Source organism: Haliaeetus leucocephalus, unplaced genomic scaffold (assembly GCF_000737465.1).
Source record: "Haliaeetus leucocephalus isolate CR32 unplaced genomic scaffold, Haliaeetus_leucocephalus-4.0 Scaffold162, whole genome shotgun sequence".
NCBI lineage: Eukaryota > Metazoa > Chordata > Aves > Accipitriformes > Accipitridae > Haliaeetus > Haliaeetus leucocephalus.
Window position 1 is genome coordinate 39311 of NW_010972598.1, and position 24503 is coordinate 63813.

At 36.2% G+C, this 24503-nt stretch overlaps 1 protein-coding gene across 8 annotated transcripts in view; it reads right to left on the reverse strand.

Moving 5' to 3' along the window:
- Nucleotides 1-1508: 1508 nt before the first annotated feature.
- The window catches only part of CNST (consortin, connexin sorting protein), a 50566-nt gene continuing 27571 nt past the window's right edge, over nt 1509-24503 (reverse strand). For all 8 annotated transcript variants that reach the window (XM_010562582.1, XM_010562581.1, XM_010562580.1 and 5 more), the window contains 8 exons: nt 23941-23971; nt 21283-21369; nt 20692-20806; nt 18140-18161; nt 17862-17958; nt 11875-12728; nt 4142-4277; nt 1509-2481 (listed from right to left, as the gene is read on the reverse strand). In XM_010562582.1, coding sequence (XP_010560884.1) covers nt 2276-2481; nt 4142-4277; nt 11875-12728; nt 17862-17958; nt 18140-18161; nt 20692-20806; nt 21283-21369; nt 23941-23971 — 1548 coding nt within the window. In that variant the 3' untranslated portion in view covers nt 1509-2275. The remainder of the gene's footprint in view (nt 2482-4141; nt 4278-11874; nt 12729-17861; nt 17959-18139; nt 18162-20691; nt 20807-21282; nt 21370-23940; nt 23972-24503) is intronic.

The following is a 24503-nucleotide window of genomic DNA, read 5'->3' on the forward strand; positions in this document are numbered from 1 at the left end:
TCCATATCTGATATACTTTTGAATAAATAGTTCTATATATACCTCTTGATCTTTTTGGTGATGAAGTGCACAAAAACTTAAAAAGATTTTTTTAAGGTGAAATCAACAGTTGTCTCTCTAGGAATAAACTTAATATCCTGAAACACTCACTGTAAAGTTACAGAAACCCAAAATATATTCTAACTACATAGTCACTATTTTATACATATTTTAACTGAATGCATGCTTTTTAATTACTCTGTAAATTACCAAAAAAGAAAATTAAGATTATTTTTAAAAGAAAAAGTAATAAATACAAACCCAGACTTCAAATAATAAACTGAACCAGCCAGTAACACTTTAAAATACAAAAGTGTCTTTCCCTTTCTCCTTTAGGTTAGCTCAGCAGTATAATACTCTGAGGACAACAAACAAAAAATATACCAAACTACTGTTCTCAAGTTTCATTCTGAAAGCAAAAGTTTTCATTAATTTGGGCATTTTAAATTTGCTAGTTTAATATAAAGCTGCTCATGAGGCTCCCTAAGGTATAAATAAACCAAGCCTCCGCAGTGAAAACAAAAAGAGAAATAATACATGCAATTTATTCTAGAAAAAACCTGTGATTTTAACTTTCACTTTAAAAAACCATTAAGTATAACAGTGCATTAGGAACAATCAAGCTCACTAGAGGGACAATTTGCTTGCAAATGCCAGAAAGCATGATCATTTAATGTTATAATTCTGAGCAATACCTTGAAGATTTAGTTTCATAGTATTTTACAAAATAATATTCTAAACCTGAACACACTGCATCATGTAACATTAGTAAGCAGGAAATCATGGAGTGGAGTGACGTGGACCCCTCAAAAATGCTGTTTCCTGAGGTGTAAAGGAATCGTTTCACACTAACACCCTCAGCAGGGTTAGGCCATTATGCTCTGTGCAAGAACAGTTGCCACATTTTGACCGGAGTGTGGGCCAAAGGCCCGCATATCTAATTTTCACCTTCGCAGTCATGTCAGTGTTTTTCTCGCATACCACACAGGGAGGGCTGAGCACCAAGTAATAGAAATACCCATTTAAAATGACTCTTTGTACTGATTTAAATTTCTATAGCTGATAGAAAAAGAACAGATTTTACAATACAGGTCTCGGAACCGCAGGGCAAATAGATGCAAATGTGCTTTATCTGCTGGAACCAGTGCCCTGGACTACTAACATGCCGTGGATCTGCAGTGAGCCTCTGAATCTCTTCTGTTGGATCAGGCCCACTTTACATAAGCATTCACTCATTGAGAGAGGCTGCAGCCACACAGTTCAGTGATCCTGTGCACTCATCTGGGATGAATCAGACATGAGCCCTAATTGCAATAAATATTCACAAAGGCAAGGATCATTATTCCCCATTTATGGAGGAGAAACTGAGGCACAAAGTGATTACTGCAAGTCAGTGACAGCTGGACAGAAAACCCAGTTAGCCCCACACCTGCTACCAGGTGCTTTAAAATTGGCCAAAGCCACTTTACTATTTAACATGAATAATTTACTAAACATCTTACTTTTGTTTCTGTGTTTAGTGAGACCAATGATTTCTTTTTTAACCTTCCATTTCTAAAACAGCCCACACAATACTGGGAGTAAAGTTCCAGAAAATTTAGTTAAATCTGCCAGCAGATTTATCCCACTCATGATGTTTGCTGTAAGCTACAAGATACAGGGACAGCCTGTTAATCACCAAATGAGGGCTCCATGAATGCCACTGCACTCTTCTCACTCCACCCAAATAATTACATGGCTCACCAGGAGAATAAGATGGAGAAAAATATTAAGACTTAGAAGAAAAATAAAGTTTCCATAAAACACAAACTTATTGCATGATAGCTGGAGGCAACACGTTTGCACAAACAGCTGTAAATTAAAGCTGTCCTTTTACTAAGCTTCTGGAGATTGCTTACACAATGTGTGGCAAAGGGAGAGCATATAGAAGACAGTTAACTGTCTTCTTTCTTCTTCACTTGCTCAAGTTGTCGAAAAGCTACTTGCCTACTCTCAAAAGGGTGAAGACAATAACATTTTATTCTCCCATACCACACTGCTACAGCATAATGTGAACATTTTGCCACCTGATTGCTAAACTAGAATTTTCTTGATTTCTAAGTAAAAGTGTAAGTACATCATCAAATACACATCATCTGCAGGTGGCAAGTGTTAGAGAACTTGAAATCACAATTTTTTTCTACCCTCTCCAGTAACCACTGGCGAGCTTTCAATATGCTGTCTCTGCTCATTTCAACTATGAGAAGGCTATCCAGTGTTTAAGTTCTTCCATACGCCGCAGTATCTGGGTATAATAGAAATCCATGTTGGCTGCAAAGTCCGTACACACAGGGGATTCCATGTCACCAAAGGTGCAGTACAATGCAGTTCCTCCAATGCTAAGGAAAACAGTTGCTATACACAGTAGGATCAGCAAAATACAGGAGCCACCAGCTACTTCATCTGTAAATGTAAGAGCAGAAAAGGTGAAAAAGGATGATACACAAAGCAATATGAATGCATGTGAGAAAATCTGAGATAGGTTTTTACCATGAATGGTCAGGAGGTAAACGCACTTAGTAATGCTCACTTGCATCAAAGTGACCATAATACATACAAGGAACTGTATGTTTCTCCACCCAGTCTTTTCAGAAACCTAAATAATTATATAGCTTCATTTCTGTGACCTGTGTAGCTGTTCTTGCTGATAACACTTGCGGAGTCCTTCCATGCTGAAGCAGAATACACTTAACTATGAGAATGTTGCAACCAAAGCCTTCCTCCATGGAGATAGTTGAAATGAAATGGAAGCTTTGAAACTAAAACAAATGGAAACATTCTTGCTTCATTTGTACTGACACTGACTGTGCTACCATAACTGTTTGTTTTTAGTCTTACATTTTGACTGTAAGGATAGAGCCAAACCTTCAAGGTAGGCTAATGTGAAGGGTTATTTTACATTTCAGTTATTCTGTGGTAACTCTTTACATGATGGTTTATTCTGGAGTAAGAGCAATAAAGAGGTTGCAGAGGTGCTGCTACATCTTCACAAGCTCGCTTGTCCTTGCTAACTTGTATGCATGAACAACATCTGCATCTTCTGTCAGATTGAAAAGGCTCTAAGAAAATTTCTGAACTCCCTTCCCTCTACATCAGGAAGAAGAAACAGGGGAAAAGAAGATAAAAAAGAGGAAACATGCAAGCACTTTTTTTGTGCATTTGAAATCAGATTTAAAATAATAGTAATAAACAGCTTTCCTTTTGAATCACTAAATCCCTGGGAAAAAAAAATCATAGAAGAATCTCCAACTGAGATTTTATTCAAAACATAAATTGTTTTAAAATAAATTCAAGAAAAAGATGGCATAATCTCCCTTTGGGGCAGTGAATGGATTTTCTTTTCAGCGTATGAGACATACTTAATACACTTTTAAGCTGAAGACCTCCATTAATACCATTTAGTGGCTGGCACACACAACAGATATAGAAAGAAAGTACCATCATTAGCAACCAAAAGTATTTTTCTTAACATTTCTTTAGTTTGAATAATAGAGATCTTAAACTCTGAGAAAAGCATAGCAAAATAATATATTCTATTTCTTATGAGGCTAAAAGGTAGTAAGGTTTTAGCCAAATTTAATGACAGCTAGCAAATATGTATGAATGTTTAATTGTAGCGCAAGGTTAGAATCTGATACCCCCAAATCCCATGGTCTACTAGAAAGGGTTGGAAAGCTATCTGTGGACAAAGCATGACAGACTTGTTCTTTCGCATCCCTCTTTACCTACATGGATTAGATTTAGGGAGAAAGCCTACACCTCCCACCTCTAAGTTCTAAACGTTAATGAAAGGATGTCTTTTAGATGTCACTTGCAAATCATTCAGCTAGAGGAAAAAACCTGTGGCTTCAGTCTCAACCAAGCTTTAAAATGGAAGTGTACTGATTGTATCCTTCTGTAGCCTTGTTACTTAAACCTGGTATAGAATAATCTTTGGTCAATCACCTTCACTTATTATTTGGTTAAATTTTAAAAAGCCAAGACACTTCTCTCTTGTGAACAAAAATATCAGTATCATTTGCACCCCAAGAGTGCAACCCATGAATTAACAGCTTTAAATTACCTTGATCCAATGTGTCTTCCATTTCTTGGAATCGCACTCTTCTCTTTGTTTGCCTTTGCTGGACTTGAGCAATTGTTTTTCCTTCCCTGTCATCTCTCTTCTTTAGTATAGACACCAATCCTTCTGCTGGGGCAATCTATCAGGAAAGACAGTGAGCAGCACAAGAGATGAGAGAAATCCAAGCATGGGATCTATTTAACAATGACTTTAAGTAGGAAATGAGCTAAACAGCTAAAAAATGGTTTCCACTCTACTTTTCTTAAACATTGCAGCACTTGTGAAACCTCCTTCTTGAATACATCAATTCCTTAACATGCAGGACAGCTGCAGTATCATTCTGCTGTCTGCTGACACTACTTGCCATTAATTGCTATCAAAGTTCAATACACATACATTCACGCTTTGGATCATACTTTGAATTCACTGCAACAGTTCCTTTGTAAGCTCACATTATTAAATCACATGGGTTGGGGCAGTGGTGAGGAGGGTTTGCGTCAAAAACACCATCATTGGAGGGCAATAAGAAGTCAATGACACACTACTGCTGCCTTACCCAAAGATATAATCCTGCAGAGACTATCAAATACTTACCGTGAGATCAATTTTCCAGCATTGCAATTGGTTCCTGAGGGTGGACAACAAGCTACAGTAGGGCCACAAAACCAAAAAGAGGTAACCCAGGGAAAAAGAAAGCTTCAATGCTCTGTATAGATTCCAGCTTCACATTGTAATTAGCTCTCTGGATACAGTGGCAGTTCAAAAATCCTTCCCTACAGGCTGGTCACCCAAAAAGCTTGCACAAACAGGGATACAGTCAACAAATCAATAAACTGTAACTTCTCTGTCCTTTGCTACAGCATTTGGCTTAGCTGCAAGAGTGTATGCTAAGCCATACAAGGATGTTACAGCAGCCTGAGCAGTCCGTAATTTCCTAGTTATTAGAGAAATTAAAGTAGGAGAAATATCAGGAGAAAAAATGCTTTCCTAAGCAAGTAGTTCCCGATGTGCTAGAAATAAACAGAAATTAAAACAGGAAGCATATTTAGACATGTCCTTTTTTATCTTGAGATCATCTCTACCTGAAAAAAAAGTCTTAGTCATCTCTTCATAAATGAGTAGCACTTTTAAAAACATATTCTGTAGATCAGCAATAATATTTGCTAAATTGAAAAGTAATCTGTATACATTTGTGCTACAGATAAGAAAACAGACCACATTTGCAACTGAGTTTGCACCTCATCTATGTAGGAGATGACCCCAAATGCCTACAATTTTCACAAAAACTCAAAGTGGAAGAAAAGCAACTTTCCAGATAACACAGTGGTGGCAGACAACTGACTGCTTAACATTCCCCATAACCTAATCAAGTTAGAAGACCATGCATAAAAACTTGTTTGCACTGCAATTATAAGAGCTGTAGAAAAACAGAAAACAAGTCACTTCATAACTTATGCCCCTAAACTTGCTTCATGCTACAAGCTTATATAATGCATCAATGCATGCTGTAATCAGAGAGATCATGCAGTGAACACAGCGAAACACAGCACAATCCAACAGGCACTGTACCAGCTATGGCATTTGGTGTTTGCAACATTTTAAGTGGTAAATGTGGCAATTACATTTGCAGGTCTCTAATCTGGCAGTATTTTATAGTCCTCAACTGGACAAATCATGTTGCTCTGAACAACTCACAGAGTTGGTCACTCTGGGTATATGCCTACAGTCTAACAATTCTTCCCCAAATCACAACTGAGAGGATAAAATAGATCTCTGCCACACTTCCCCTTTTGATATTCACTTTCCCTTTTGATTATCTGCTCAAGAGCTTGAATGGATTATTTAATGAAACAATGCAATGAAGTACTTACAAAGTAGTGAAAGTGTGGAGGTGGTGGAAAGAAATTGTTTAAGTCAGCATATGGAGGAGCACTATTTGGCAAAAATGAACCAGAAATAAAAGCCCACAAGTGTCTCATCACAACAGACAAGTGCACTGGGGTCAAGCTTCTACTGGTAATTAGCCTTGCAGAACTGCCATGAACATTTATCAGGCCAGCCAGAAAATGAACACTTGTGCTTCCTTGTGACTTGGACACTCGTGACAAGGAAGGGGACCGTATCGGAGTGCATTAATTTGAAATTTATTTGGGAGGGCAGAGATGAAATTATGTCCTTTAAAAGAGTAGATTATTTTAAGCTTCTGCATACGGCATTGCTTTCATAAAGAGGATCAATGGCTCCTCCTGCACCACCCATGCAGCAGGCTAGCTGTCGCCTGGCACATGTGTTCCCAAGAGGCTCAGACTGCACTTGGTGGGAACGTCACCCAGGGACGGTGGGGCGTTTGTACCTGTCTGCCCCAAGATTAGTATGTGGCGGTCTGTTCCACAAGTAGTCACTTCAAACGGAGACACTTCATTTGGTCTGTTGGCTCTTGGTAATTTTTGAATCACTGTGTCACAAGCTGTGTCTTCTCCAAGCTTAAAACCAGAGGGCTATCTTTGACAGGATTATGTGGAAATGTGTGTTTCAGTGATTACAGTTACATAAAAAGCTTGTGACAGGAAGTCTTGCTACAATGAGGTTCACTTACTTTCCCTGTCAGCCTACATTGCTATGTATAAAGAACTAACTGACACAGCACAGGTTTCTCTATTCTGAAAGTCTTCTTTTGCTTAAAAAGGGGGAGCAAGAGCTTCTGATTTTGCAGGAAAATCAGTGTGGCTACTGTTACTCTCCTGTCCTGACAAAAGCCATAGACCATATTTTTAAGAATGTCCCCTTTACACAATATGTAATTCATACCTAGAATATTTCATCTGCCTTTGAATTTCATGAGTCATGTAATTAAGGTTTTTGTTTGTTCTGCAAAGGACCTACACCTGCCTCCTAATCAGGATACAGCTTATTCTTAAAATGCAAATACAAATACAAACATATGGAATTCTGCATAAAGCAATATTTACACCTTCTTTTCTACCATATTCTCAACTGCAGCTCAAAAATATTTAATGCAAACATCACCACATTTTGTTTTTCTTATTTTCAGTCATAAAAATGTCATTACTGTAAGAAAGACTGTCATGTAAGAATAGGGTCTGTCTTGCTACAAATAAAATTTCATTCAATTAAAACAACTGTAAATGTGTTTTTCTTCCATACCTTTCATTTAGAAAGATTTCAAAGCAATATACAAACTGATTGTATTAGATCCATCTCCCATTAATTAAACATCCAAGGAGAGGGACTTAGTTGCCATGCAAGACTTGAAGTTTTCCATCTCAGTCCTTAGGAGGCAGGAGGAACTTAAAAAGGCAGAATACATTACTTAAATTGGAAGTTAATGAGGGAACTGTGGTTAATACAGTTGACCACAAGTCAAGCCTCTGCTTGACTTGAACCACAGGAGGAAAAACGTAGGCTTGCACCAGGCTGCACTGCAAACAGCTCTGCATTACATGAGAGAGCTGCATAAAGACCCTATTGAAACATTGAATGTTTTCTTAATTCTAAGTTAGATAATTCAGAAAAGATGCTCTTGGAGCATCTATGTAACTAGGCTTACTCACTCAGCTCTGCTGGCCTTCACAAAATCTTTTGACTGGAGCTTTTGTAATTACTGTACCGGAACTGAAAATGGCATACAGGTATGGGGTGGCATTTTGACCAACAGTCAAAAAGGAAAGCACCAATGACTGTCAGTTAATTGAAACTCTGTTAAGTATTTTAGCTTTTCTCTTTTTACTACTATTAATACAAAGTGATTCTGTTTCACAGAAAAGTTTTAAACTTTTTTTTGGATAAAGTTTAATATCCTGGCTAAAAAATAAGAAAACATAAGCTCTAATTAAACTACCTGTCTTTTCTCTGTTTAAAACAGCATTTGCTAATAAAATATTAAAAAAACTTCTTACATTATGCATATTTTCACCAAATATGATGTGTGTATATATGTATTTATAAACATATTAGACAAAACTAGGAAAATAAGGTCCTATACTTCAAGCTCTCAGAGAAAACAGATTAAACTTGACTGCTGGAATCATTCATAGCCTACAGAAGTAAATAAAAAACCCCAAACCAAAGGCACTGCAAACTGGGATCTAGGAAGAAAAGTTCATTGTATGAAGTATTTTGGTCTGAATGCAGAGAACTACTCAAGGAGGAGTTTTGTTTGTGTATTCTTCTGTGGGCTGTATTCCTTAGTCAGTTACTTGGCAAAGGCCTACAGTTTTATTTCTAGCAATACCAGATTTTTTTAAAGCGGTAATCCATAACTGTACAACAAACTGACAAAAAGCAAGATTATCCTGGGTTAAGCTACAAGCAGCAGACAAACCCCTTCACTAACAAAATACATTAGACATATGAATAATTTGACTTTGAAAAGGAGCTAACTTAGCAGATTCAGTATTCACACCACAGCATCAAACTCTAGTCATTTTTCTGCTGATAGGCTTGCCATGCATGTACTGGGGCTCCTTTATACAGCAATAAATAGCTCAGATACCATGTAAGCATTTCATATGGAAGCCTAATTCCTGCAAACTCAAAACTCCAGGACCCAAGCCACACAAGAGAACAGGGGATCTCAACAAGGCATTGTCTCCAGACCTAGTACAGATAGGTGGAGACTTCATCGCTGCAATCAAATTAGCTGCTAGTCAGGACATACTCAGTACTTTTAAAAAAGTCTTGGTGTATAAACAGTGCCAACCAAAAGCTACTATCTTATGCTGCGGTAAAGAGTCTCACTATCTTTGCTTTCTGAAAGAAATTTCAAATAATAATTTTTTAATAAGGAAAAACATTAAGATTTTACTTGTTTCTGTAATTGTCACTCAGATAAAAAGCTTATGTTATAAACTTCTATTTCATATGGCAAAATGCAACTTACATTATTGAGGTTACAATTTGTTTGACTGCTGGTGTGTGACTTTCCATCATTTGCATGTTGTTGTGCACGGTGGTTTGTACTAGTGAAGAAGTACCTAGTATAAGGGACTGTACAATATGTAAAATACTATTTCAGTTTTGCAATTATTTAAAGCCAGAGTCAGAATTTAGTGGATTTTCAGTCTTGCAATTAGTTGTAAATGGTAGACTAAAAGCAAGTGACATAAAGGATCTAAATTAGAAAACTACAAGAGATGATTCTTTGATCTCGATATGGGGCCAAACAAAACTTCCTAACTGTGAACACATAGGTACTTACCCTTCCCCATTTTCAATAAATTAATATTACACCTCCATTGAAGAATATTAATTAAATTTTGTCCTACCATATGATTTTTGTACCTAGGTTATTCCAAAATAATCTTTACTTCTGCCTTCCATTCTAACTTATTTGTGGCAATTTTGTAAATACTCCATGACAAGTTTTATCATAATTTTTTTTTTTTTTCTGTCACACTGGTACCTTTCATGTAACTAATTTCATTTCATTCATCTGGCTACCAATGCATTTTCCAGGTATTTCTTTCACAACTACTACCTGAAAACATTGTCATCTTATTAGATGGCCACAGCCTGAACAATTTAACTTCAAAGGCTTCAGGAGGACAACAAAGGAAAAAATGTTACAGCTGAGTGCAAAGATCAGTCTGTTTGTCAAAACATCAGTGGAATCTTATTTTAGCACTAAAACAAAATCAGTGAAAGCAAGTTAACAGCGCTGCTTTCTCAGGAGTGCTAAATTCTCAATTCCTGGTGTCTTCCAGGGAAGCTGTAGGTGCTCACCACCTCTGAAAAGCAACCACTAGGGCAATGACAGGTGGTAAGATTAATTGGAAAAACAAAATATAAGTGTATAATAAAACAATACAAGCTGGTCTGCTGTCCTTAACTCACCCTGCTGCACGTAGAAATTTCAGGTATTGCAAAACAGCCCCAGATGCTGCATATTACAAATTTTAATCAGTATTGAGATTAATCCTTCTTCTCTTCTCCCTGATTTAAACCCCCTGCCTCACACACAACTCAGGTCTCTTGCTAAAAGCAATTCAAAAAGACTCCGACCAGTGCCAGCCAACACTATGCCTTATATGGCCAGAAAAAGTACTATGGAAAGACTGAAGGTACTTTTTCTTCTCCAGAGACTCAACTCTACCATCAGAGTACTGGCAGTCCTAGCATTGAGACAGCAAACTAGAAATGAAACTAAATTCCCTGTAAAGCATCATCATTGGTCACTGGGCCAATCAATACAAGCATAATTTTTCTAACAGCATCAATATGCTCCTTCCTATCCCATCCTCTAAAATGCAAATGGCACAAACATAGCAATTCAAAAATAGTTGCTATCGGATTAATTTAGGATTTTTATATGTAAAACAGAACAGTTCTCTCCTACAGCTTAAAATGCTGAACTTTCAGTGGGCTCAAAAGAAACCTAATCCTGAGGGATGACATTTAAATTACTCTTCTGTTATACATGCAGATGGGCTTAGCACAGACTGTCAACAAAATGCTCTTTTTCAAAACCATCCTCTAAGTGAACACAAGCCAATGGATTTAGTGCAAAAGTTTGATGGCATGTATGAACATGTATGTGGGTTTCCACATCTGCATGTTGTCAAGAGCTTGTGTACAGCTTTGTCCACATGGCCCTCAGTCCTGGTATGTGGCATGCTTCCTGACATCCCAGAGAAAGACAACGTGTTTTAAGGACAGGTCAGGATGAACGATCTTGGAAAGGAGATAAGAAGCTCTGTAGGTGGGGAGAAAAACCAGAATGCTCTGTTTCCAGCTCTGGAGATTTTGTGAAACACGTAATAACATCAGCATGGATCCCCAGTATTTAGTTCCCCGCTTGGCTGCTGTCCTTGAATGATTGTGGGTTCTTAGTCTCTGTGCATTAGCTTCTGATCTACAGAGAAGTACTGTTACTTTATTGCCAAGGGATGTTGTATTGTTAAATACATTAAAAATAGAGATGAACTAAGAAGATACCTTTTTACAAGTCTTCCCCCTCCAGCATCTGGAATCACATCATTTCACAATAATCTCATTTTTTCATTTAAAGAAAAAGCTTTTAAGGTCCCATGGTTGCAAATGCACCAAAACCAGAAGACAAATAAAGCGAAGATATCATCATGCACTCTCCAAAAAAGTCCCAAAGCAATAAATCTGTATTTTCAGAAGAGCAATTTAGGTTATGAAGCACTCATCCTTCTTGTGGCCTATCAGCAGTGCTTCAGAAAGGTGGGCTCAGGCTTAGAATTTCTTTCTTAGTTTTGGTTGAACAACAAAACCGCCTAAACTTGGTAAAATTAGAAGCCCATAAATTCATAAACAGAGTTTATTACCTATGTAGTTCTCACCTATACAGAACAGGCACAGAAAAGCAAGTTTTATTCTATGAATAGAAACGAACCACATGTTACATCATAGGCATTATGTAGATCTCTAACGTGAAATTGTGATTTAAAAGGAATTGTCAGGCCATCTCCTAAGAGACTCTGTCAGAATAAAAAAAAAAGGTGTTCACACTCATTTGTAAAAATCAATCTAATTTTTAGAAACACAGAGCACTGCTGGTCAAGAAGGAGGCAAACACGCAAAAAGAAACTTTTTTCTGAATTGACTCAGAACAATTAAAGAAGTATGGATTTCTTTTCAGATTAAAAAGCGTGATATATGAAGGAATTTTGCCAATTGCAAAATGTGTTAAATATCTAAAATATTTTAATTGAGATAAACATGGAATATTTTATAAGATTCACAGTATTTACCTCAGCAATCTCTATCCTTCTTGCAAGTTCATCAAGAGAAGAAAAGCTGTCATCTAGTGATAAAGCTTCCAGTGAGTTGTAAGATGCTCGTTCAGGTGAAATATCTGGAACAGCGTCAAAGTCCTCTTGGTTTGCTAAGTTTGCAAATGATTCTTCAGTGTCTATTATGTTACCGTTTAAAAATCTGAGAAATAAATCTTCTTGTTCTTCACTGTTTACCTTCTCCTCCTGTCCTGCTGTTCTCTGTATTTCCTTGCATACTCGTGAATGGGCAGTACTCTCATGCTCAGACACTTTGTTACACTCAGAGCATACATTTGCAGTTCTGTCCCCCGAAGATTTTTCATCATCAGGCTGTTTCTGCTGCTGCTTTAAATCACTATTTCCAAGCTGGCCACTAGCAATTTCTGAAGAGCCAGCAGCATGTTTTGATCTGAGCAGATTTCTATCAGCCTGCACATCTTTATCAGTAGGCATATAATCAGCATCTGTTAAAACCAAAGCATCTACCATTGGCTCAAAAGGGACTTTCACTCCAAGCTCCCCAGCTGTGCCTTCTATTTTTTCTGCATCCTTAGAGAGCTGTCTTCCTCTCAGCTGCAAACTGTTATCTTTACCAGCATCCCCAGACGATAAACAGCCTGAAGAAGGCCTGCCCACTGTCCCTGTGGACTGGGTGTGTGGCTCCAATGTTGATTCAGCACTGCAGTGGTGCTCCTCCATGTGGTCCTTTCCTGCAGCTACCCAGAGGCTTCCTGCCTCTGTCTGTCTCTCAGTTTTGTTTTCACCTGGAGAGCTAGTGCTCATCTGTTTATCTTCTTTCTTTGGTCCAATGCCAGGACAAGTTTCAGTACCTAAGTGCAACAGGAAAAACAGTTCCAGTGTTTTTAAATGATTCAAAGCATCAGCCCAGGGAGGAAAGAGTATACTGTGATTTGATAACGTTGTAACCTAATGCTTTAAATTGCTCTCCCATAAAGGGAAGGTATTTTATGCTCCAGTCAGAATAAAAGTTTTGTTAGTAGTCTGAAAAGCTGACTCCTGATTCAGCAAAGTATTTGCACACATTCTTGCAGGCAAAGCACTATTTAGTGCCCTCCTGAAAAGAGTTACTCCCATACTTCAAGCACAATATGTATGTAAGTATATTTCTGAGCAGCCATCTTTCTTCTAAAGCATATTTTATGTGAGTGCGTCTCCTGGAGGCCTGGAGTTCAGACAAATGCACTTAATTACAGAAAACTGTATTTTGATGCTAGTATATCTATCACACTGGGAGATATCTGCATCTCCTTTAAAGAAGCTGAAATCATACTAATTTAATAAATTTTCAATTCAATTCTTTTAAGTGGGTAACTAGCTCCTTTGGTTACCTTTAAATTAAATATCCAATTACAATATTTTACATAACGGACTGCATAAAAAGATTTTGCTTTTTGGGTAAGTTAGTTTACATATTAAAAAATGCAACTGGATGCAGCTTATTTCTGTATTCACATTTACAATACAAATGAAAACTGATTTTTCTTATCTGAAATTTCAGAGAGAAACAAGGGGAATTCTACAAAGGTTGTGAATTCACCTACTATCGGCACGATCTGCTGATGAAGTAGATGGTTAGCCCAAGTTGTCAATAAAATTATTAGACATTAGCCATTATGAGAAGCTCAAAGCCAAATCTCCCCTTTTAGGCTTATAAAGAGAGAAAAGGGGTGATTAGAATTAGAATACCAATGTAAACTCGCTATGACAGAAACTGTCTTTTATTCCATACTTTAATAAAAACTAAGTTAAGACTGTATTATAGTAGGACTAGTGTTACAGTAATAGTAATAACATCAAACAACAAATTAATATGTCTAGAAAACACTCATTTGCATTTTTTGGTCATAGCAAAAAGCAGAAAGGTCTTATGAATGGATTAACAAAGAGATCAAACAATGCCCTTATTAACTGTGTATGTTCTCACAAGAATGACTGAAGATCTCTACGCCAATCTTACCCTTCCTCACCTGTTAATACCTCACTTAAAATCTAAGCAATTACCTGAACTTGTTGCATGAAACAGGGTCACATTCATTAGTCATTAAAGAAGTGTTTGCATTAATTAATTGTATTGAACAATTTTATTAAATTCTAAACTATCCCCATTTTAAAGGATAATGAAATACAAGGTAGCATAGAAAAGAGACTTGAAATTGAAAAAGAGAATATCCAATCATCTCAAAATGCAGAAAAAAAAAATCAGAGCAACATTAACAGATAGAAGGGGTATGGGGAACCTAACTTCTCTAAAACACTGAAAGAAGAAATGGGTATGAGACAGGGACTTTTTGAAAATTAGACACAGATGAGTAGATAGCTCAAGGGATTTGTAATGGGATACTGAGCCCTTCACATATAGGTCATGAGCTCAAACACAGCCTGGATTATTGGTACAAGATTTTGTTACCATCTGTCAATTTTTCTTAGTGGATACATCCACATTACAGCAGGCATCTTTGTTGGCAGCCCTGACTGCAACAAAGATTAATGGAAACAGAAATTAAGTCAAATTCTTTACCATGAAAGGTGGCCCTTGAGCTCAGGGCTCTGTTCCTAAGAAAGTAATAAATGATCCTAGCATTGTTATTTAACTACAGATGTACAGGGACTGAGATGTAATGATCATTGTTACATTCAGCATAAATTTTCAGCTGCTTTCAATATTTTCTTTACACCTACTTCAAGACACCTGCTCTAGACGACCCATGCCCACTATAGACTCAAGGCAAGTTAAGACAAATACTTGAACACTTAATTAGAAAAGATGCTTTTTCCTACTAATTTAAATGAAGACGTACCCACCAATGTGGCAGTAATTTTTATCTGACTGCCAGAGATTGACAAAGTGTCTACTGAAAATTTTCTAGCAATGAAAGCATTGATGGTAATTTAAGAAACGTTTTTTTCCCCAAACAGGGTTACTTTAAAATTGACAATTGCTTTGTTCATCACAGAAACCTGTAGCCACTACTTTTTTTATGCTGTTAATCCAAGACAGCCTAGCAGAGAGACTACTGACTTACGGCATTCTACCAGTGGAGAATTCACACTTCTCCATCTTTGTCCCTATTCCCATTTAAAACACAAATCCCATATGACCTAAAAGAAAACAGGGTATGAGCAGTTTCTCCCCAACTTGGAAACAGGTCTATAATGTACCACTGCAAACTTATGCTAAGAGTTTTATTAAATTCATCATTTCATTAGAAAAGGTTTCATGAAACACATGAATTTGATTATCTTTAGTTAACACTAAGGCTATTAAGGCTTTCAGTCAGAAACTGAAGAAATTAATGGATACAGGATGTATCAAATCTCATTTTTAATATATACACATAGCTCTAAGGGCCCAGTTCTCTCTGTTGGTATACTCAAAGAGAACATCTGCCAGAAAGGAAAATGCAACAAAACAGACCATTCACAACCCTTGCTCAGAAGGGCAGAAAACTAATTCAGTGACTCTCCCAGGAATCTTGACTAGCCAACTTCATATAAAGCTGTTTCTTGGTCACTGTATCCCCAGGAGAGAGGAATCGTGAATTCTTAGGATCAGCTGCCTACAGAGGCTCAAATTATGTTCTCAAATGCCTGCAATAAGTCAATGGAGTAATTTTTGCTTTAGATTAGTAAGGAAGTGTGATTTTACTTCAGAGATGCTACCGTAGTACAGTGCAACAATCTCAACAATGCAATATATACATCTCTACATATAAGCTAATACTTCTCATTGATAATTGCTAGATAAATTCTTATTTGGGGCGTATGAATTAATATGAAGGACAGTCTTCAAACCACTTGAGAATTTCCTTTTCCTGTCTTACCCTAAGTCAGACTTCTGCTACCAGCAACTGAGTTAAGTAGTTCTCCCTGCAGATAGGCAGATACATTTCTAAGAGAAGAAGAAAAAGTTTATACATTTACTTCTCATTTTTTGTGACATAGAGAAAAAAAACCCAAAAAGCAGAAGACAAGCATTCTAAGTTTTCAATGAGAAGGTCCATGCATTTAGGTTAATGCTGAACAGGTTAGTTTGAATATTAGGAACTGTATGGTTATTATAGTATAGGATTCTGCTGGGGTTCAGGCAAAATTAAGAACCAGCCCCAAATGGCTGTATTGTTTCTAGTCCTGAGCTGGATCACTCAGCCACAGCTTGAATATTTTTTATACAGCACTCAGCAGTGTATACAAATTCAGAGTTATGGATCATCTTTGTCCAATTTCTGTATTAGTTCATACCAATGCCTTCCCTACCCAAAACCTTCTAACTGCAATAAAAATTTTCAGGCCCATGCTGCTGACGCATTGACTCAGTGAGGGGCAGCAGTAGCTAATTGACCACGCACTGCCTTAACAGATAAAGAGACCTGTTAGGGTGAGAAGTCGTTGCTTCCTCAAGAATGTGCTAATCTTGTGAAAAGCATCTTTTTCAAATCTTAAGCATTTAAACTTCAGTTAGGCTTGAAATATTCATATCTTTATATTGAAAAGGTATTTAGCACTGCTGGAAAATTCTCAGCAGAACCGCTTTCTAATGGATGACACAGCTTTATTAATTTACAAACATTTCATGGGAACCCAATGATTTTGATGACATTTTGACATGAGTTACATTAAGAGAAAGGCATGAAAAAAACCTATATACACCATTAATTACTTCCACATTAGACTTTAATATGTCTAGATGTTGTACTACAGTATTTTAACATTGACACAAAATGCTCCTTAATACAGAAGTTTCAAATGTTCAGAAATTCTGCTCTCCAGAAAGCTTTATTCCCACTTGGAATAAAAACAATAGAAAAATTGTAAGTGCCTGTTTTTTTTCCATGGGAATTTCCAACCATCCAAAAATAAAAAGCATTGGGTTCTTTTGATCTGCTTGCTGAGCTGTAGAACGTGTTTGTTTCATGTTTTCAGTGTTTTGTGTTTAGTTAGGTTATAAGAACAAGGACATAGAAAAGGCAGTATAGGGATCATGGTAAAAGAGGATGAAGATGAGGAGGATCCACACATGTAGAGAATTGTGACTCTGTATCTTCATTAATTCCTGATTCTCCTGAACATCCTGGCTGATACACACTTGTAGCATAGCTTAGGTTTAAAGGGACCTTCTGAGGCCAACCCTCATCTTGTGAGAAATTCTAGCTGTTTGTGATGAAAGGTACTCAGTTTAGGCCCATTTTGGCAACTGGAACGTGCCAAAAAAAGAAAACATTTTGCTCATAGAGCGGAGAGATAAAGCACAGCCTGGTAGTCTACCAATGCTCTTTCCCCCTCCATCTCCATTTTAACAATTCACTAATTTGCAAATGTTTCATAAGAACCCAATGATTCTAACAAATTACTCAAACAAAACAGCCACTGCCCAAAGGCAGGAGAAAGAAAATGAAGCTGACGTAAAAGTCTGTACAGAAAAAAATTAACTGAAGTATGTTTTTCTCTTCAAGATCCCCCAAAAGCTTCCTAATTTTCTGTGCTGTTACAGAAAAATATGTCTCAAAATCAGTATATTGCATGTAATTTAAAACAGTTAATAATACTGTTAACTATACTGAATTGCCACAACTCAGAGTATTTGTCATCAGATTGTTTACCTTATATTTTATACATACAAATTATGTACCTTATCTCTAGTTTTACACAATTTTGTAGCTTATGTAGGCTGCTAGAAATGTATGCTCATTTAAAGGACATTTTTTTGATGGAAGCTAAAATTACTTTTATTACAATTCTGAATATCAATGACTAATTAAAATTGCAGAGTAAGCCCATTGTGCAGTTGTGAAAAAAAAAAATTAAGATTTGCACAAATAGATGAATCCATGGGAATCCAACAAATATTGTAGCTTCTAATTAAATAGCTTCATAGTATTTATATGAATATGTCATTACAGCATAATATTTAAAACATATGCACATGTACATACACACACACATACCTGATTTAAAAGCAGCAGCTTCTCTTTCATTTAAATTTTTTGATCCCATTAACTGATGCAAACAACCGCTTTCCCATGTACTTTCTGCAGCTACTAGCTGTAAAATATGATAGTATTTCCTGTAATTTTTGGAATTAAACAGGACAACTGTGACTTTTTGAGACATCCAAACTTCAAACAGTTTCTATACTAAACTGGAAATATTATAACTAATAATATTAAAAATATATTTATTAGCAATCTTTGACAAAGCAGAATTCAATTAAACAGCTGCTTACCTTGTTTTTGGATGCCTGTGGCCTGCAGCAATAAAGAAAAAAAGAATAAATTAAACAACTTCATAGCAATATTTTTCATAACAAATGTCACTGAAATCTTATAAACCTTTGCTCTGCTCTAATATTAGCACAGAACTCTTCTTACATTGGAACAGTGTCAGCATGCTAGCATACTTTCAAGCACAGATCTGTACCATATGTGAATATCATCAGAAGACCAATTAGCCCAAACATTGCTCCACCTAATTGCGAAAGCAGTCAAAAGAAAGTTTACTGCAATGTATCAAGTGATCTAAATTCCTGTAAAACTTTTATGCTCAGAAGGAACTTTACCAACTTTAAAAATCATGTAAGGACTCAGTGTCTACTAGTATTAAAAATAATGATCACTGTAACAGAGACTGAGGAATGGAAAAAAACCCCCACAAAACATATTTCTCTCTCCACAGACTGTTTACACTGGGACACGTTTTCTGGGTGCTGTAAGATACAGCAGCTCCCACTGATTTCACTGGGATGCACAGGTGAGTCAGCGCTGCTAACAGCATGGACTTTGCAAACTGTGTAGAGATTCATGCACGATGTATTTTATCATGCACAATCTGTCTCGCAGCCTTTCATACAGCAATGAAGATAAAATGTTGACCATTTTGTTTAAAGCTACTGAAAATAAAAGTAGGAGAGGCAAAAGGGAAAAGCATTGATGTTCATACTCTTTAACAAACTTTTAAAACTTGCATTGACTTTTAAATTTTAGCATTCAAACTTCAAATAAAGGGCACTCAAAACTATCTTTAAAGAACACGTCCAGTATGTAGCTGTAGACCTTGAGTATCAGAAACTTTCAATTCCAAAAGCAAAAAGCTCACATTTTCCGAGACCTGCATGTTATTCATTAAAAATTAAAGTATAACTTTAATTATAAAATAAATTGAGATTAAAGCTTAGGACAAAAAAATATATGAAACAAATAAAAGCAAATAGGCTTTTGCCTAGAGAGTTTGGAAGAGTAATAGCATTACAGAGAACTAATCATGGCAAATGAACACAAGCCTTAATTTTTATCAAATTGCAGGGTTTCTCAGAAACAGGAATGATGTTACATAACTGAAATTTTGTATTATGAGGTGAGGCTGCATGGAAGAATTAGAAAGAGAAAGTAGAGTTATTCTCAACAAGGTGACAATCGAGGTGACAATAGGGAGGTGCTGCTAGTTGCAGCATACAAATTGCAATAGACTTGATTCTTAATCTTTCTGTGGGCTTGCAAAGTGATGTGCAAGGAAATGTAGCCCAAGGAACCCTGCAGGCACTCAGAGTGCAATCTCTCAGTAGCAGCAGGCTGTGGGTGTAAACATGCAGCTACGGTGCTAGAGCTGCCTCCTCCTCCTGTGGAAATGCAGGAGTACACCTTCCAGGGGCTCCCTTGCAAATGCATTCATACTACAAATAAACAATCCCTGCCTGGGTTCTGGCAGTCAGCCTGGGTGTTTTCAAACTTCTGTATGGTCACCCAGAAGAAAAAACATGAAGGCTAAATCATACTCTCTGTGAACACAAGCATTTTGTCTTTTGTTACTCCCAAACTGACTAAGCCAATGCAAATGTATTTGAAAAAGTTCTCTCTCCCCATCTGATTGAGAGCATCTCCCCTGTCACAAATTGCTCTTTTCACAGCCTTTGCATGTGGCTAGTTTCTGTATTATCGTTGGCTGATTGTTTTTCAGTGGCAGCTGGTATAATTTTTTCCATCTGTCCTTTAAACTCAATGTCTAGTAGGTAGGACATTCACCCATGAAATAACAGATCTCCTCCTTTCTGATGGGTATAATCCTCTATGTGGTACTCTCCAGAAGAGCACCCTAGGCACCATCCAAAAGTTTGTGATACTATGATATACTGATTCAGGAGGCTGATGAATCAGGCAAAGCAGGTATGAACCAAGATTTCACAACTTTTCAGAATACTGCCACACTAGGGAACTACAGAATCACTGCTTCATAATGTTTACGCAACCTGTATGAAATCAACAGAAGATAAGGAGAATGACTTAAAGCATTAGGGAATTGTCCTAAAATGTGGAAAATCTGGGAATAAAATCCTACAGGGTAGATGTGAGTGCTGGAGTCTGAGATGCTGGGCAATTGCATTTAAAAACAATGATTAAAACAACAGGTACTAGACACAAGCACCATCATCAGTTCTACAGTCTCTCTCTTCCTAAATTAACATTGCTCAGTTTTTACTTTGGCTGAAAATACTAAAACTCAAAACTCCACTTCTGGCAAACTAATGATTCCCTGAAAACAGTTCAGATCTAGTCCCTATACATTCCTCAGACCATATTAAAACATTGTGAAAATTGATGGTAACGGAATCATTTTAGTTAGGTATCAAAAAGAACCACCACTTTATAACCAAATTCACTTAAGTCAATGGGATGCAACTTTTATTTTGACACAGACTATTTTAAAACACCTACACTGGCAAGTAGACAACAGATGCACTAACATATTAGTACTGGAAAAGTAATAATATTTTCGTATACTTACTGTTGATGTGAAGAGCAAACTCTAGTAAGCTTTTCCAGCTCTTCACCGCTCAGTTCTTTAGCTGAATTCCTCAGTGTTGTAACTGCACTAGGAACTGCTGTTTTCCATTTTCTTTCTAAATTACATCAAGATAATTTTTACCCAAAGTACTATAAAAATAGTATTTGCTTAACATAAAACATATATGTGAAACTAATTAATGGACAAACATTGGCAACTCTTCTGTGTATGCTCTACAATCTTGTTTCACACTATGCAAAAAAACATTGTATTTTTTCACAACACATTTTATTTTCATCACATCAGATTCACCAACCCTAAACCAAAAATAAGCTCAAAACAACTGTGGATCAATCAAAGTCTCAATTAATAGAATAAAGAAGGACAAACTATTTGCACCTTTTTCATGAAATGTGTGAGAAGAGATCTAAAGCAGGAATACTTCTCTTGTAACAAGCTCAGAGAAATTCTGATATAAATGCTGCTTTTGCTATGTAATATTTTTAAGCTGGCAAAATGTATACTCTATTATTTAGAAATACAAAACAAATTAACTCTTTCTTGTAGCATATTAGTTTAGCCTGTACTCACCCCACTGCTCCTGTATGGAAGAAAGATTTGCAAGTAGCTGCTCATGATACAGTCGTTCGAGCTGAATGAACTTCATCGCCTTCTCATCTGAATGGAAGGTTAAGAAAAATGCACACATATATGGACATGTTACGATTTATTTATATTTGGCACCATATTTGAAAGGGCAATCATTATGTACCTGAAATTGGACATAATTGAATCAAAATGAGTAATGGCTAGCATCCAGATTTCTGTGCAAGGAAGAAAATAATAGCAGACATGAAAACAGCAAGTAAGAAGTAAGCTAAGTTGAGAAAAGTTCCAAAAAATTAAAATCCTATTCTCTTCAGCAGTTACCTATTCCCACGTGCCTTAAGTCCAACAAAAGCTTTTCTAGAAAAGAAACGAGCAAAATGTTATTATGGTGACAACTCTTATCAGAAAACAAAATACCTGGAAATGAAAAGCAAAACAATTATACAAGTACCAGCATGTATCTCTCAAGAAATACAATTATATGTCAATAACCATAACTAACTGAAAATATGGCTCCTTTCTGCTGACTAGCAGGAGACAGTATTTAAAAAAATTCCCCAACTCAAACTTTCAAGAAATACCCTCCCCCTTTTCAACCATCGTATACAACACTGTGGGACAGCTGAGTTCACCTTTTTCTTCTTTCTGAAGATTCTGCTTACCTTTCTTCTATATGAAGAACTCTTTTCTCTCCCTTAGGGTTATCAATATATTCACAAAGGTATACTGATAGTTATATATTTTGTAATAGTCAGGATAATTCTAGTTCTATCACGCCCAAGTTGTTAGTTTTTCTGTTTTAAGCCATGTTTTGCCAGCTATCTGAAATTTAATTCTACAGTACAATGAGGATAGAAGTACAGTGAATGAGGTTCCTAGTAATATAGAAAAAATATTTTCCATTATTCATGCTAATTAGAATACTGGAGTAATTATTACAAAAACATAACCAGTACTTGTTATTCTTGTTAGCCTCATGCAACATATACATAGCATGGCTCATGAACAACAATATTAATGGGAAGAATATTCCCTGCCTTCAAGAAATCTGTTATTATAAACAGAATTACAGATCAGAGAGATAGCCTTAGAGGATCACAACAACAAACCCTGAATTATTGTTAATATGAAGTTCTACACTGGATGAATTAAAATGCCTGTCATGGATAATTAATAGTGCAACATGATCAAGGAAGTTCTTTATTAACCTCAGGAAACCGATGGTTTCAAGTACAGAGGAGATATCCTTCATAAATATGTATTATATAGTGGTGTTGAATTCCACACATCAGGTGTACATTGCATTAAAAATATTTCCTTTGATCAGCTCTAAATACAGTGCCCTTCGATTAAAGCAACTTCTATGAAAGAGAAACTGTCTTTCTATCATACTGCTGAACACATTTTAAATTTACTGTATTTCCCCCTGCAGAGCCATAATTTAGTACATATTTTTTCCATGCCTTTATTTTGTGCTCTGTATTTTGGATTTTCTGATGGATGCTTTTGAAATATGGTGACCAAGACAGAAGTAAAGCCTTCTAAGACAGTGATGGATATTTTATATATTGCTTTTATAATATTGCAAATTATTTCTCTGGTTTTGTACTAGAGGCTAATATAATTTGGCTAGGTTTCAAGGATACCTTTCCAGGTTTCTTATGCTTTGTTACTTAACCATTATAATTGCCTATTTGCTGTATTTTGTTTGTAACAAATTACATAATAAAGAAATAATCTTTATGCACAGATTCTGTCATTTATGACGCATCTTAGTGAATCACATATACCTTAAGGGTTTACCACTCTTGCCTCTTCTTTTCATAGTCTGATCATTTTCCCTTAAAAGCAAATAGAGGAAAACCCAGTCCACCTTTTCTAAAAATATAATTTCACTTTAAGGTTTAATACGATTATTCTCTCCCACAATTACTGAAATATATCAGAGTAATTCACAACAGTTCAACTATTATAACTTTTTGAACAAACTTATTTGTATTATCTATGAACAAAAAAACCCAAACTGGACCACTGAACTAGCTGTTGGCAGAAGCAATACCCATGTTGTCCTACAACAGTATCTAAAACTACCTCGATACGATTTTGACTAATTAGCATTTGCCAGACAACATGTTGTTATTGTTTGCAGGTTGTTGATCTCCCTTAGCTCAGTGTGTTTGGTATTTTTATTCTAACCTAGACACTTGCAGTACATATTCTAATCAAACTGTTGTGATAATTTTGTTGTCACCATAATAGTGCCCTATTTGATATAATGGAATACAGACCCTATCTAGATTGGACATATTCCCAGTTACTAATACTTAGAACAGAACTTGCCGTATGAAAACAGAAGTTCTTTGAAAACATTTTCTTACTTCCTTGTTTGTGCACAACTACTAATGATTGTATCGGTACAGCTTTTGGAAGGGGATTTATTGCTTAACTCATATTCCAGCTGTCTGATTAAGAAGGACTGCTAACATATTGTATATTCACTCATGGGTAAATTATGGCTGTTCACTTCTTTCTAACCCTGACCCACGACCTGTGAGTCAATGGTATAGCATTTGTCTTTTATGTTTTATCATGCCAGATTATTTTAATATCTCATAACAATTTCTGCAAGTAAAAGGATACATTCCTCCTCTTGAAAATAGGTCTCAGCTATCTGCAAAAGTAAAAAAAAGAAAAATTAGGATTCTGTAATTTTCATGAGAGTGATAAGGATATAATACAAACTTTTTTTCATAGATTTAAACATCTGTTTTGCAGATTCATATTTAGTTTGGGTAAAATGCAAATGTTCAGACTAAATACATGTATTCTTATTGTAGGAAAGATGTTTAAAAAGACTATCAAACAGCAAAGAAATATTAAGTCCTCTCACACAAACGGATTTGCCCAAATGTTAGTTGGGTTTTATCTTGTTACAACAACAAAAAATTATTTCAGAAACTTTTTAATGATCATATTAGAAAGTTTTAAAATTACCTAGAAGTACTGTGGTTACTGCTATGAGTTGAAGAGTTTGAATTCTGTTACTGAGCATTGTTTCCTTATGTTTGACCAAATTAAGATCATTGCTGAGCTCTCCCGAGCATTACAGTGCAATGTGATAAAATGGAGAAATGGAGGTTTCCTGACTGATGAGAAAAGAACAATCTTTGGATAAAAGACACTAAAAATATCACCTATCACAG